Source organism: Hyperolius riggenbachi, chromosome 3 (genome assembly GCF_040937935.1).
Source record: "Hyperolius riggenbachi isolate aHypRig1 chromosome 3, aHypRig1.pri, whole genome shotgun sequence".
Taxonomy (NCBI): Eukaryota; Metazoa; Chordata; class Amphibia; order Anura; family Hyperoliidae; genus Hyperolius; species Hyperolius riggenbachi.
This window is the reverse complement of record NC_090648.1, coordinates 86743882-86760587: the sequence shown is the minus strand read 5'-3', so window position 1 is coordinate 86760587 and position 16706 is coordinate 86743882. Positions and strand designations below refer to the sequence as shown.

The 16706-nt window shown below is 46.6% G+C and overlaps 1 protein-coding gene across 1 annotated transcript; it reads right to left on the bottom strand.

The window, feature by feature from the left end:
- Window positions 1-62: 62 nt before the first annotated feature.
- Window positions 63-16261, bottom strand: LOC137562796 (indolethylamine N-methyltransferase-like). Its single transcript, XM_068274491.1, has 3 exons — window positions 16093-16261; window positions 6648-6855; window positions 63-3235 (listed from the first exon to the last, which is right to left on the bottom strand). Exons 1-3 carry the CDS (start codon window positions 16241-16243, stop codon window positions 2806-2808), a joined length of 789 nt encoding a protein of 262 aa, XP_068130592.1. The 5' UTR covers window positions 16244-16261; the 3' UTR covers window positions 63-2805.
- Window positions 16262-16706: the final 445 nt, after the last annotated feature.

Genomic DNA, 16706 nt, shown 5'->3' with positions numbered 1-16706 from the left:
ATTTTACAATAAGGAGCACAGCAGGTGATTGGGACACAGGAGACATTTTGCAGAAAGCAGTTTAATGAATGTTTGTTAAAGCCTGGCAGTTCACAACAAAGCCCTGGTGGTACAAAAGCTCAATGGCTATGGAGACAGTACAATAGTAAATTGTAAGTTAAAAAAAACAGTTTAAGGGGAATTTTAAGGCCTCTTTCACAGTGGGACGTTAAAAATGTATAACGCAGACTAACGCAATACAAAGTCTGTGCGACATTCACAGTGCACACGTTGTGTTGTGTGTAACGTGTAGCAATATTTAGAAAGTGCTGCATGCTGTGCGTTTAGCAATAAATTTGCCGCGTTATGTGTGTTGCACATGCTCAGTAATGTTTTTTTTTAATGTAACGCATGCGCCATTTTCATTCCATCAGCATGTGACGAAAACGGTACACCAAGAGACACATAACGTAGTCCAAAATAATGTCCAATTTCATAACCTACATGCGCTGCGTTAGTGGCACGTTGTGTTACTTTACGTTTCATCAAACACAACGTCCCACTGTGAAAGAGGCCTAAAACTGCTTATATTTTACAACAATCATGGTTATAAATTATTTATTTAATGTTTGCCCAGTGTTAAATCTTTCCTCTCCCTGATTTACATTATTAAATTTATCACAGGTGGTGGTGACATCTTAAAGAGAAACCGTGACCAAGAATTGAACTTCATACCAATCAGCAGCTGATACCCCCTTTTACATGAGAAATCTATTCCTTTTCACAAACGGATCATCAGGGGGCTCTGTATGGCTGATATTGTGGTGAAACCCCTCCCACAAGAAACTCTGAGGACCATGGTCCTGGCAGTTTCCTGTCTGTGAACCTAGTTGCATTGTGGGAAATAGTTGTTTGTTTACAGCTGTTTCTAACTGCCAAATAAGCAAACAGCAGATACTTGGAGGGACATCACCTGCCAGCAGTAAAAATGTCACCATGTGATAAATGTCAAAATGTAAATCAGGGATTTAAAAGATTTTTACAATGGGTAAACACTGACTAAATCATTTATATATAATTATTGTAAAAATGAAGCACTTTTTCTATTACATTATATTCACTGGAGTTCCTCTTTAAGTGCTGGTAAGGTTCATCGCAGTAAAATGTTTGACTGTAGTGTGTGCAGAAGCAATACCTAGTCTCCCAGAATGCTCTAGGGCAGAAGGCTGGATAACTAAATATCCTAGGCTAAACAACACTGAAAGGGCCGGATTGCATACCAATATACAGAAATACTGTATATAGATATGGCGAGTGTTTCTGATGCTGAAACCAGGTTAATAAATAAAGAATTGGGCATCCCAACTAATGCATCACATTCTACTATATGTTATTAGGGTGCCTCTTTAATAATACAAAGCAATGGACTTTCAGCAAAGCAAAACAATCTCCCCACACTCTGGCTTACTCTGCTCATTTGACTGAGCTCCTCAGTGTAGCTTGTTGGCAATTGCGCCACAAGTTTCATCTGTGAATTTGGTGCCGGTCACCCTGGAGATCAGACTGCAAAATAATCTAAGGGCTCAAACCCACTAGAGGGATTTTCTGAGCGTTTAGGGAGCGTTTCAAAACACTAGCGATTTCCCTAAACGCTCAGCTAATGTTAATGGATGGGCCAAATTCCACTGGAGCGATTGCGATGATCAAAATCACAAACGCAGGACATGCAGCATTTTTAGAGTTTAGCGTTGGAGTTTCTGCAATGTAAAGTATATAAACGCTGGTGTAATCGTTCATCAAAATCTACACAGAGCGATTTTGCTAGCGTTTTTACATTACTGTACACTGTAGAAAAATTGAAATTAATTGAAAGGACCAATCAAAATTAAAAACGCTAATCGCTACACAATCGCTGGCAAAAAGCTGACACTTTTTAAAAATGCTACCAAAATCACCAGCAATCGCTCATGGAATTGCTTACAAACCGCTCATTAAAAACACTAGCGATTGCGATTAGCGTTAGCATTTTGTAGTTGGTTCCAGGCCTAAAGAGGGCTAAGACTGCTTTCATTGAGGGCCCGTTTCCACTTGTGCGGTGCGAATTAGTTGCGGAAAATGCGAAAACTAATTTGCATGCGGATGCGAATTCGTAGGCAAATTTTAACGTGAATTCGCATACGTTTTTGTGTATTTGTGTAAGTATACGAATTTAACCATGTCAGTGCCTGTGTGCTTTTACATTGATTTTAGGCAAAAACGTACGCGAAATTGCATGGAAAATTCACATAACGAAAACGCATGCAAATTTCCTATTAATTACATTGTATGTGAATCAAGGCAGTGTGCGAATTCTAATGGTTCTGCTGTGCAGATTTTTCCTGCACAGCAAACTGCACAGATTTCCTGACAATTGGAAACAGGCCCATTTACTATCATTGGCTTTGCGAATCTGCATGCAGAAAACACTTGCAGATTCGCTATAGTGGAAACGGGCCCTAAAGGTTTATCAGTACCAATCCTCCCCCCATCCCCACAGTGTTGCTATAACAAATCGGCATAATGCTTTCCATTTGAAAACACAATCTTCAGGAAAATAAAAGCAAGACAAGGAGGGCAGGCATAGGACTCTTTTGTTTTTGGAGAGGGTCGTATTAATGTCCTTTCCTGTAAAAACTTGTCACTGATACAGGAAGTGAGGGAAGGTTTCTCCACTTCCTGTATTAGTCACAAACAGCAATCTCATACCCAATTAATTCTGTCCCATTAAAGAAAGATAAAAACAAAAATGTTAACTCTAGTTGGACTTTAAGAGCCTGGCACTGACTTTTAGACTGCTTCAACTTTACGGGCCCGAAGACAGCACAGATAACTATAGTCAAGTAAATCACTCTTTTCTGCACTTTTCATCAAGCCTGATTCTTCTATTACAAATCCTGTTTTAATCACCAACTCTTGCAATGTCTTCTCATCCATGTTCAGAATTAAGAAACGGTGCTGGCCAACCATGTAGTAGGACATGTTTACCGCTGCAAACATGACCAGGTGACCTCCCATCTTCAGTCGGGAAACGGCATTTTTCAGGCTGTTCTGGAATTCTTCTTGTGTCTTGCAGGCCACATGTAATAAATACACACTGAGGATGCAGTCGACCTCTGGCACCAGTGTAGGATCTATAGGGGTGGTTTGATAGTTTTCCCATTTGAAGACACCTTTAACGGCTCTTCTGACTTGATATGCCTTCTCCTTCCAGTCTTGCCTGGTATGCAAAAAAAACAAAAAACAAAACAAAAAAAACAGAGAAAAGAGTGGTTATGCTGTGGCTAGGAATCACAAATTTATATTGAGTTCTTTCTACATATACATTTTTCCCTTTAGACGGAGTATGGGAAGAACAGAAAAACAGAACTAAACTGGTGTGAATTTTTGAAGGGACCTTGAGCTCTTAAAGAATCACTATAGTGAAAAAAATAAAGTAAACCTGTAATAAAAAAGGTGTTCTAATAATTATTGGGAAGTCCCTGGATAGTCCAGGGGCTTCCCTGATCCTCCTGTACCTGACTGCTGCTGCCCTGGACCCTAGTCCTGTTTAGGGCCATGCTCCTGTCAATATACAAGAGTGGCTGTACTGTGCCTGTGCAAGTCCAGTAGAACAGTGGTTCTCAACCTTTTTGACCCAAAGACTGCTTCCACATCTGGCAGTTTTCCAAGAACCAGTAGTGAACCGAAAGTGTGTGTGTGGTAATGGGGTTGTGTGTGTGTGTGTGGGGGGGGGGGGTCACTTCTGGTGGGACAGGTGGTGAAAGTGAGTGGGGTACTGCCTGGGCTTCCCTATCTACTGGTGCAGTCACCTCCAGCCTTTCCTACCCTCATCTACCTCCTCACTATCACTTTTACCCTTCCCTCCTCCACACACTCACTTTTATCCTTCCCTTCTCCCCTCACTCACTTTTATCCTCCCCTCACTCACTTTTCACCTATCCCCCATCCCCTCACTCACTTCTACCCTTCCCTACACTTTTAGCCCTTCATTTTTCCTACATTAACTTTTTTCATCACCTCCTTGCAGACTCTGTGGCTGACAAGAAACCAGAGTGTCTCAGTCATCCTCACTTCTGCCACCCGGTGTCCATACAGATAAAAAGCATGCTGCTTTACAAATTACTGACACCAGGTGGCAGCAGTAAGAAAGGCTGCAGACAGCTCTGCTTCTCTTCAGCATCCTGTTTACTGTAGTGACGCTACTCTCAGTGTCTCAAACTCTGTGCAATCAGATGGGCACGGTCCAGCTCTGCATAGCCTGCGGCCTAGCAGTGGGCCGTGGACCGGAGGGTTGGGGACCCCTGCAGTAGAACGAAGCCATTTGTGCAGTGCTTCTTCCTCCTTGGGCATGCATGGATTGCATTCGTGCAGGTGCTACAGTACATGGATGGGAGCGTGGCCAAGAGAAACATATATTTGACTGGAACAGTGGGGTGTAAGGAGAAAGGACATTGAGGAAGCCTCTGCACTATACTGAGGCTTCCCTATACAGACTAAGTAACAAGGTGTTATATTTTTTATTTATTTTTTTGGCTTCAAAAGATATGTTAGGACCAGGGCCGGGACAAGGTTTCCCAGCACCAGAGGCAGAGATTCCAACGTACCCCCCCGCCCCCCACACACCCCTCCTCCTCAGAGCAGGTAATTCGGGAAACTGTAGCACTACTGCACAGGCGCAGAACACTCCCAGGGATGGGAACATGATGGGGAAGTGTGATTGGCCACGCTTTCAGGAACAATTGCAGGTAACAGGAGTCACCCAGGGAGACGGTGAAGGACAAGCAGCCTTAACAGGGCTTAAGGAAGGCCAGGTAAGTATGGTGCCTGAGACGCTTCTCGTCTCAGGTACACTTTAAACTATGCAAGCACAAAACCCTCCTGGCTGTGGAAGCACAATCAAGGGGTGCACGTGGCCGGGACTGCGCATTTGCAACAGTCTGTAACTAGTGGCGTAGCTAAGAAGCTGTTGACCCCGATGCAAGTTTTACAATGGGGCCCCCCAAGCACTCCATACATAACAATTGATACGGTGCAGCAAAACCTGCAAATGGCAACTACAGTGTCAGAGGTGCAAGAAGGGGATGGGGAACAGTTTATTAATGATTACCACTATTCAAAGCATCGATAGAAATGATTATTATGAGCACAGGACCAATAGAGAGCTAATACTGCAGTTGAGGGAGGGACCTATGGGGCCTCTCTGGCCCAAGGTCCCCGATGTGGTCGCAACCTCTGCAACCCCTATTGCTGCGCCCCTGTCTGTAACTCAGCTGAGTTGCAGACGTACGGGGCTGGAAACAGCACAACTGAGGGGATCGGGAAGATATCAACGGACTAAAGTGGGCTGGAAGAAGTTCCAGGTAAGTAAAAATCATTCTGCCTTCTTAATCTCTGGTACACTTTTTAAATGTATGCCTCACCTAAAAAACATACACACACTCTCCTTCTCCCTCTCTCTTTTCTCAATACTGCAGTGTGTGATTATCTCTCTGCCCCTTTCAAAGCCCTCCTTCCCCTCACCATACCTGTTTCTTCCCAGGTGTCAACAGTAACAACAGCTGGGTCTCTGTCCCTCCTGTCAATTGATCCGTGGACAGGGTCCGGCATTCACTGCTGCCTGAATCCTAGCGTGGGGTCCCTCCCCCATTCCCCCCCCCCCCGTCCCTCCCCCAGATCCAAGATGAAAAGTAACTTCTATATATCTCATCTAAAGCAAACAGCTTCAAACGTTTATGATTATTTATTGCTGTGATACAATGAGGGCAGCCATGTTCTTTTTGTCACACTACACTGAGACAAGCTGATAGCATCTCCAGCCCTCAGCCTGTAGAAAATTTAATTCCCCCCTCCTCCTCCCTCCTCCACTCTGCCTCTGAAATCTCTGGCTAGTAACCTCCTCCTCCTCCTGCCCAGACTGAACTCCCATAAGCCCTTGCTACTTGGGACTGAGTGTGGGCGAGGATTGTTTAGTTTATAGGGAATTAGAGTAATTAGAGTATTGAAACAAAACAAAAAAAGCTTTAGGAATGCCCTATAAACTATATGAAAGGAACACAATTATGCAATGAGTAAAAGTTTATCTTGGATTCACTTTAAGCTACAGCTCATGAACTCACACATGCATAAGTCTTGTTCAGAGGCAACTCTGCAGGACGCCGACACCAGTTCAGTTAAGCACTCTAGGGGAAGCGCTCAGAGGCTGTAGCCTGTTCAGCCTCTGCCTCGGCACGGCCCTGATTAGGGCTTTTTTTTTAGGGGAAATCTTATTTTTCCAAGGACAACAATATACATTTATTCTTGAATCAAAAAAAAGTAAACAGTTATTCAGTTATACTGTAGCCATGTCATCACATTCTGGAACACCATAATCCACAATAGTGATGAGCCCAAATATCACGCAATCGCAATTTTGCATCGTAATTTGCAAAATCGTAATGAAAAATTTTAGGGAAAACCGTAATTAATTTCATATGTAAACATAATCAGGACCTGAACATGTTCACGATGCTCCTGGAATATGGATGCACCAGGTTTAGTATATATATTTTTTTTCCTTGGTTGTTGCCCTCTAAACTTACGTGCATCTTATATGCCGGAGCATCTTACATTTCAAAAAATACGGTACATACCTGTTTCCCTCCAGTTGGCATGCCCGTTTTGCAGCATGTGACCAGTCAGTAGCACCTTCTTTTTTATTCAACCACAGTTTAAAGTGGTCAATGTTGCTGTCTGTGAATTCCAGCACATAGATCTCCTTGTAGATGTTGCAGAGTGGAAATAGCTGAAACACTGCTGATCCAATGCTGAGATCAATCATCTTTGATCCCTTGAGCAAACCTGTGGTACAAAGAAAATGGCACCAATGAATCAGGAACCACCGTTCACTCAACCCCCTCTTTGACCATGTTTTCACCAGGGAGACATACCAGGAATGTGCCAAGCTTTCCTACGGTAATAATGTCACACATTCAAACAAAACTTCAGATCAAAACTTGTGCATTTTCCAGCTATGGTCTGTGGGAAAACACATCAAACTATGTGCTGTTCAGTCCAGGTAGAGTCCCAGGTCCTTTGTATGAATGGACAAAGACAATGGAGCAGCTGGGTAACCATGAATGAAGAATATTTAACTTTCCCGAAGTCTATGCTAACGAGATGGCCCCTAATGTGTCCCACTACTCCATCCCTTATATTGTACGCCTATGTCGCGGGGCCCTCTTCACCAGAGCCGGGACAAGGTCCTCCAGCACCCAAGGCTGAGACACCAAGGTGCGCCCCTCCATCCCTCCCACCCCAGCTGCCACACACTGATTGCTATTAGACTAAGAGGTGCCCCAGGGCCCCCAACACCTTAATCTCTAGTTATTTGGCTTGCAGTCACTGCCATGTATCCCCTTTTCTCATTTCTCTCTGCTTCAAACACAATAGGGGAATTATAGCTGAGTTGTGCGCCCTCTCCTACACTGCGCCCTGAGGCTGAAGCCTCTCCCGCCTCTGCCTCAGCTTGGCCTGTATTACATCTCCCTCCGAGTTGTGACGACTAGCTGCAGTAATAGTATTTTAACCACTTAGGGATCACAGTCTCTCCCCCCCCCCCCCCCCAGTGACCAGGCTATTTTTTACAATTCAGTGCTCTGCAGCTTTAATAGCTCGCTGCAGAGCCATCCCCCCCCCCCTTTTCTGCCCACCAACAAAGATTTCTGTTGGTGGGCTCTGATTGCGGCTGCTGTCTTATTTTTTAATTAAATTAATTTTTTTTTCTTTTAATAAAATGTACTATTTTTTTCACTCTCCCTCCCTCCCCCCGGCAGTCAATCCCTGCGATCCCCACATGCGTCAGCCTATGAGAGCGATCACTCTGTGGGCCACTCCAGGGGACAGCCGAGTCTAACAGTCTGCTAGCGGAGATCACCACTGGAAGACTGTTGACAGAGCTCCGCTCCATCACTCAAGGGGGGATGCATGTGCATTGGCGTGCGCGATCCCCGCTAATCTCTGTCCACCGCTCTTGACGCCTTTTGGTGTTACGTGGTCCTGGGGCTGCCACTTTCCCGATGCCTATCGGCGTTATGCGATCAGGAAGAGGTTAAAGGATACCACAACTGACATGTGGCATAATGAGATAGACATGGGTATGTACAGTGCCTAGCACACAAATAACTATGCTGTGTTCCTTTTTTTCTTTCTCTGCCTGAAAGAGGTAAATATCAGGTATGTAAGTGGCTGACTCAGTCCTGACTCAGACAGGAAGTGACTACAGTGTGACCCTCACTGATAAGAATTTCCCCCTTTTTTATCTCTTTCTTGCTCTCAGAAGCCATTTTCTTCTAGGAAAGTGTTTTATAGTTGGAATTTCTTATCAGTGAAGGTCACACTGTAGTCACTTCCTGTCTGAGTCAGGACTGAGTCAGCCACTTACATACCTGATATTTACCTCTTTCAGGCAGAGAAAGAAAAAAAGGAACACAGCATAGTTATTTGTGTGCTAGGCACTGTACATACCCATGTCTATCTCATTATGCCACATGTCAGTTGTGGTATCCTTTAAACCATTGGGGATTTTAGCGGCAGGAGGGTGGTGCGCCCAGCTCTCCAGCGGTGAACAATGCAGTTATCTTTGCAGCTATTAATGATGTAATCCAATAAGGTGCACTGAAAGTGGTGAAACGTTCTAGAATGCACCAAGAGGAATGACTTGGTACATGGCCAGATTTGGTACATGGCTTCTCAAATTTCTTTAGTGCTTCCAAAAATAACTCTGAAGTCAGTTCACTGAAATAAAGCTCAGCTACTGTTATCATCTCCAAATTATTCAAAAGCTTCCTCCAGGAACTCAGCACTAGTGATTATCATAATCTGCTAATTACGATTACGTTAAACTTCACGTACATTTTTTTTTGCAATTAAAGAGAACCCGAGGTGGGTTCTAAGAATCCTAATAGCACGCAGAGGCTGGGTCTGCATATAATGCCCAGCCTATGTTGCTATACAGCGTCCCCCCAGGTCCCCCTGCGCTCTGCTGTCCCCATAAATCAAACGCCGTGCTAGCGATATCGCTAGCCGGCTGTTTATCTCTTGATGTGTCATACTCGCCACTCCCCTGCCTCCTCTATATCTCCGCTCCCTGCCTGCGTCCCTTCCCTCCAATCAGTGGGGAGGGAAGGGACACAGGCGGAGAGCGGCGACATAGAGGAGGCAGGGCAGCGGCGAGACTGACACATCCAGAGGTAAACAGCCGGCTATCGACACGCTGTGTGTCGCTAGCATGGCGTTTGATTTATGGGGGCCAGCAGAGCGCAGGGGGACCTGGGGGGACGCTGTGTGACCACACATTGTCTTATATACCAGCAGTCAGTGCATCCATTTTCACTGCACCAGTGTGACTGCACACTGCTTTATATAGAGCTCACTGCAAATCTTTCTCTGCATCTGTGTGACCGCACGTTTTATATACCAGCAGTCAGTGCATCCATTTTTATTGCACCTGTGTGACTGCACATTGTATTATAACAGCAGTCAGTGCATACCTTTCACAGCACCTGTGTGACTGCACACTGTATTATAGCAGCAGTCAGTGCATACCTTCACTGCACCTGTGTGACTGCACATTATTATACCAGCAGTCACTGCATACCTTTCACTGCACCTGTGTGACTGCACATTGTTATACCAGCAGTCACTGCAACCTTTTCACTGCACCTGTGTGACTGCACATTGTTATACCAGCAGTCACTGCAACCTTTTCACTGCACCTGTGTGACTGCACATTGTTATACCAGCAGTCACTGCAACCTTTTCACTGCACCTGTGTGACTGCACATTTTATACCAGAAGTCACTGCATACCTTTCACTGCACCTGTGTGACTGCACATTGTTATACCAGCAGTCACTGAAACCTTTTCACTGCACCTGTGTGACTGCACATTGTTATACCAGCAGTCACTGCATACCTTTCACTGCACCTGTGTGACTACACATTGTTATACCAGCAGTCACTGCATACCGTTCACTGCACCGCACGCTGTTTTATATACCAACAGTCAGTGCATCCATTTTCACTGCACCTGTGTGACTGCACATTGTATTAGTCAAGTCAGTGCATACCTTTCACTTCATCCCCCCAATATGAACACATGATTTTGTGCGGCCCTTGACCACAGTACAGTGTTCAGAAGGCACGTGCCATCAACTCCCAAGATTGCCAGGACATAGTTGACTATTTAAGACAGAACACCTCATCTTCCTCAGCTTCCGCACGGAACTGTGACCATATCTTCCTCCACAGCCACCACTGCTACTACTACCACCACGTCCGCTCCATTTGACACTTCGCAGTAGTTATTTGGTGGGGAATTAACTGATTCACAGGCATTATTGTTACAAGATGACGGCGCTAAGCATGTTACACCACCACCTCATATGTCTGAGTTAAGTGCCAGTATGGACTTAAGGTGTGATGATGATGAAGTACCTGTTGTTGGCAGCGCCGGATTAAGGCTAAATGGGGCCCTAAGCAAAGTAACTGATTTTGGCCCCCCCATCATTTCGTAATAGAATCAGAAGATGCAGCTGCACAGCAACATGCCGCACACACCGGGGCAGCCGAGCTACTGGTTGCTATGACAGAATGCATAATCACCCCCACCACTGAACAACCGATTTCCTCCCAAACTAGGCAGCCACCATGCAGCCTCCATCCCAGTGAATACGATAGTCCAGCAGAGAGGGCAGCCGCAGGGGGGAGAATGACAGCACCAGATGACTCACATTCACCTATTGCGATCCAAGCAATAGAGGTCCCGTCATCCGGAGCCCATCTGTCTCCTCTAGAGTGCTGCCGCTCTGTTACTACTACTATTACTACTTCAGAGCGAGCGGCTGCACTGTAGAAGAGACAGATGGGTTTCAGATGACGGGATCTCTATCTCTTGGATCATGGATAGGTGAGTGAGCGTTTGCCATCTGCTGCTATCATTCTTGCTGCAGCTGTGGTTCTCTGTGGGAAGGGAGGGAGGAGTGGGCAGTGGCAGAGCGCACAGTAGCAGGAGCTGGCTCTGAAGACAATCAGCAGCGCACGGCATCATTTGACAAGACAAGACAAATAACATTTATATCGCGCTTTTCTCCTGGCGGACTCAAAGCGCCAGAGCTGCAGCCACTAGGACACGCCCTATAGGCAGTAGCAGTGTTAGAGAGACTTGCCTAAGGTCTTCTACACAATAGCTGCTGGCTTACTGAACAGGCAGAGCCGAGATTCGAACCCTGGTCTCCTGTGTCAGAGGCAGAGCCCTTAAAGGGACTCCGAGCAGTGCCTGTGAGTATGCCTTTAAGCATACCCACAACTAATTAATTACATCATCACACCTACCAGCATGATGTGTGGAATTATATCCCCCTGGGTCTCATATATTTCATTGCATTGTGCTGAATCGAGCTGCCGACTTTGGAGAAAAGTCGTCCTGTGTAATACAATGTAACTATGGAAAGATGCATATCTTTTTGAAGCTCTCTTTCTCCTCTTTCCAATGATAGATAAACTGCCACCCTACGCCTTTCAGTTTTCGCTATTTTAGCGATCAAAATTGCTGTGGCTGCGATTTCGATCGCGAAAATAGTGAAAACTAAAAGGCATAGGGCGGCGGTTTATATATCACTGGAAAGAGGAGAAAGAGAGCTTTAAAATGATATGCATCTTTCTATAGTTACTGCACTGCTCAGAGTCCCTTTAACCATTATACCATCCAGCCATCGCTGACAGGATGGCGAGGGCTGGTTTATGTGCTGATGGGGCCCCAAGTGACTGCTTTAGTTGCCTGGTCGGTAATCCGGCCCTGGTTGTTGGTGCAGTTTTGGAGGAGTCTGATACAAGCGAAGTGATGATGATAATGATACTGCCATGGATCTCATGTGGGTTCCCAATAGACAAGATGAACAGGGGGACAGTTCAGAGGGGGAGTCAAAGAGGAGTAGGAGGAGACGAGTTGCTGAAAGAAGCAGGGGGAGCTCATCATCAGAAACAGCTTGTGGCGGTGTCCGGCAGCATGTATCGCCACCAATGGACAGCCAGCTAACATGCCATTCAAGGTCTGCTGCTGACACCACCACCAGAGTGCCATCATTCCAGGGCTCAGCGGTGTGGAATTTTTTTGTGTGTCTGCCTCAGATGATAGCAATGCCATCTGTACTCTCTGCAATCAAAAATTGAGTTGTGGAAAGACCAAGACCCACATAGGGGCAACTGCCTTATGAAGGCACATGATGAAAAAGCACAAACGTCAATGGGATGACCACCTGAGGAAAACCAGTACACAAATGCAAAGCCACCCTTCTGCCTCCTCTTCCTCCTTCAGGTGCAACATCTTCAGTCGCTTTATCCCTTGCACCTTCACAGCCACCCTCCTCCACTCCGCCTCTCACCTTGAGCGCTTCCTGTTCCTCTGCCCACAGCAGCAGCCAGGTGTCCGTGAAGGAAATCTTTGAGTGGAAGAAGCCAATGTCTGCCAGTCACCCCCTTGCCCGATGTCTGACAGCTGGCTTGGTGGACCTGTTAGCTCGCCAGCTGTTACCATACCAGCTGGTGGACTCTGAGGCCTTCCGAAAATTTTGACCATTGGGACACTGCAGTGGAAGATACCAGGCCTCAATTATTTTTCTCAAAAAGCAGTACCCAAACTGTACCGTGATGTTGAAAGGCAAGTGGTGTCATCTCTGGCACACAGCGTTGGGTCAAGGGTCCATCTGACCACAGATGCCTGGTCTGCAAAGCACGATCAGGGCAGGTACATTACTTATACGGCACAATGAGTCAACCTAGTGACCGCTGGCAAGCAGGGAGTATGTGGCTGTGCAGCGGACCTAGTTGTTACACCTCCACGGCTTGCAGGCAGGCCTGCTGCCACCTCCTTTCCTTCTCCTCCTACTCCTCCTGCTACCTCCTCTTCACTGTCATTCTCCTCCTCCTCGGCTGAGTGGCAGTGTCAATCTACTCTCCAACTACACACGCCCAGCTCCCCAGGGCCTATGCTGCATGCCAGGTACGACAGTGTCACGCCATCTTGGACATTTCTTGCCTCAAAGCTGAGAGTCACACTGGAGCAGCTGTCCTGGCAGCTCTGAACAAGCAGGTGAATCAGTGGCTGACCCTACACCAACTGGAGATTGGCAACGTGGTGTGTGACAACAGCATCAATCTCTTGTCGGCTTTGAGTTTGGGAAAGTTGACACATGTACCCTGTATGGCACATGTGCTCAATCTTATAATCCAAAGATTTGTGAGTAAGTACCTAGGCTTACAGGAGGTCCTGAAGCAGTCCTGGAAGGTGTGTGGCCATTTCAGGCGTTCCTACACGGCCATGGCGTGCTTGGCCGATATTCAGAGGAGAAACAACTTGCCGGTGAGGCGCTAGATTTCGATAGCCCAACTCGCTGGAATTCAACGCTCCTCATGTTTGACCACCTTCTACAACAGGAAAGCCGTCAACGAGTGTCTGTACAACTACAGTCAAAAGGTCATGCTCTGGGGAGCTGGGTTTTTTTTGGCCGAAGTACTGGACGCTCATGCGTAATGCCTGCAGGCTCATGCGTCCGTTTGAGGAGGTTACAAACCTGGTGAGTCGCAGTGAAGGCGCCATCAGCGACTTGATCCCATATACTTTCTTCCTGGAGCGTGCCGTGCGTAGAGTGGTGGATCAAGCTGTAGAGGAGCGTGATCAGGAAGAGGAGGAAGAGTTGTGGAAAACATCACCTGCGGCATCAACACCTGCAGCATCACAGAGGAGGGGGAAGTAGGAGGAGGAGGAGGCATCTGGGGAAGAGGAGTCAAATGAGGAACGTGGTTTTTTTTGAGGAGGAGGTGTAAGAACAACCGCAGCAGGCGTCACAGGGGTCTTGTGCTGCTCATCTGTTCCGTGGTATTGTTCGTGGCTGGGGGAAGGAGGAGAACTTACCTAACATCACTGAGGAAGAGCAAGACGCGTCGGCGTACGTCGGCATCCGACTTTGTGCAGATGGCGTCATTCATGCTGTCCAACCAGTTGAGGGACCCCCATATAAAAAAACTCAAGGGGAATGACCTGTACAGGGTAGCAACGCTACTAGACCCTCAGTATAAGCACAAAGTGGCAGAGATGTTACCAAATAAGGCTGAAAGGATGCAGCACTTGCAACACAATTTGGGAAGTATGCTTTACAGTGCGTTTAAGGGTGATGTCACAGCACAACGGTACAAAGGTGCCACTGCCAGTAATCTTCCTCCTCCTCCCATGTCCATGCAGGCAAGGATAGGACGCTCTATCGATCTCATGGTGATGTCGGACATGCGGACATTCTTTAGTCCAACTCCTCGCCTTAGCCCTTCCGGATCCACCCTCCACCAACGCCTCGACCGGCAGGTTGCCGGCTACCTGGCCTTAAGTGCGGATATAGACACTCTGAGCAGCGATGAACCCCTGGACTACTGGGTGCGCAGGCTTGACCTGTGGCCAGAGCTGTCACAATTTGCCATCCAACTTCTGGCTTGCCCTGCCTCAAGTTTCCTGTCAGAAAGGACCTTCAGCGCAGCTGGAGGCACTGTCAGTGAGAAGAGAAGTCGCCTAGGTCACAAAAGTGTTCAGTACCTCACCTTTAGCAAAATGAATGAGATATGGATCCCGGAGGGCTACTGCCTGCCCGAAGACTAAGTCAGTCCCCACACATAGCATCTCTGCCTGCACGCCGTGTGACTGCCTGCCCCAAGACTAAGTCAGTCCCCACACAGCTTCTCTGCCTGCACGCCGCTTGACTGCCTTCTCCACCACCACCAACAGGGTCCAGGAGGACTCCAGGTGCATTCCTGAATTTTTAAGGCCGCTACAAGCAGCGGCTGCTATAATAATTTTTCTGATGCGTGTACAGGCCCGCCTAATTTTTTTGGCTGCACTCCGGCTGCAACAACAAAACAAAAGGCATGTACATGTGTCAATTCCCCTTCGTGATTGTTACCTTGCCGCGGTGCAGGGGCTTGCGTATCACCAGACCAAATTCGATCAGCTGGACACTCAGTCACTGTTGTTCTGTCATTGAGCTACCTCAGGCCGACCATATGGGCTTGAAAACCACCACCACCTGCACTCTTGCCATGGTGCGCACCAGTCCAGCACGGCCACCACTGCACAAACAGCTGTTTGCGGTGCGTTACACAGTGAGTTTGGTCTGTCACTACCTGATTGATGTATACACACGCAAGATGTTTTAAAGCACTTTATGCCTCCAATTTAGCAATGCAATGTGATTTCTGCCCTTAAAACCCTGCTCTGCGTCAAATATGGAATTTTCCCCTGGACTTTTGGCATGTATCCCACTCCACCATGGCCCCCTCCAGGTGTAATGCTGGGAATACACAAGTCGATCCGGCTGCTCGATTAACCGCTGGATCGACTCCTGCCGCGTCCCCGCGTGTCCACGCCGCCGTCCGGATCGATTCCCGCTCAAGGATCGAGCGGGGAATCGATCCGGCGGGTCATCGGACCTATCGGAAATTATCAATCGAGCCATCAGCGGCTCGATTGATAAGGGCACATCGACCCGTGTATGCCCAGCATTAGACCCCTTGAAACATCTTTTTCATCACTTTTGTGGCCAGAATTAGTGTTTGTAGTTTTGAAAGTTCACCTGCCCATTGAAGTTTGGTTGATTTGCCGTTTCGCGAAAAAAAATCAGCGGGTTTGCTACATCTCTAATTATGATGCAAAGTGACGACTTTGTGAAATTCATACTCATCACTACTCAGCACTTAAAATGTTTTACTGACATGGCTGGTCAATGTTGTGCAAAAAATGTTTTATGGGGGGAGGGAAAGGGGGAGGACTCAGGCTAGCAAAACCTCCTGAGCGGCATAACGCTCAGGAGGTTAAGGGGGCCCCATCAAAGTTTTGCTGGGGGGGCCCCATGAATTGTAGTTACGCTACTGACTCACTGACTTCTAGCATGTTACTATGGGTGCAAAGGATGTACAAATTACTTTACATATTTCTCATTCAATTGCCCGGCTTCCACACAGATACACGCACCTTCACCAGTGTGTTCCTACCACATACCTTTTGAAGCCCACTTGTGCAGATATCTCAACGGGAAGACCACATTCTCTTCAATCATTTGGACCTGCCCATGAGAAAAGTAAGTCTCTACAAGGTCTCTTGCATCCAAGGCCTCATCGTGATAACTCTTGTATTGTTGGGTACTCATCATTAATCTAGAAGATCTACTATGTTGTGCAGGTGCTACTCCTCTTCCAGTGCTCTCTAGCTTTTATCTATTCCCAGGGATGGGTGTGGTCTTAAACTGCATATATAACACTAGATTCATGCTGTTTTTGTCAACATGACTGCATAGCAAGAAACTTTCCCACGAGATACTGATGATACTGTTTAAATAAACAAGATAGCTCCCCCTTTTAAGAAAATATTAGATGACTTATTATGTGTATCTATTTAACTTTGTCATCATGTGATGTTTCACAGTAAAAAGTCAATATTTTTTTTAGGTTACAGTTCTCAGGTTGAGCTATGTAAGTCAAAACAGGAATTAAAATTAGCCATAGTTTCTATTTAATCAATCATCTGCTCTTCCATCTTGGTCTGGCATGCTGGTGCCACCGCCAGTGATAGACAGAAACTTCAGAGGGTCATCAAGTCAGCGGAGAGAATCATTA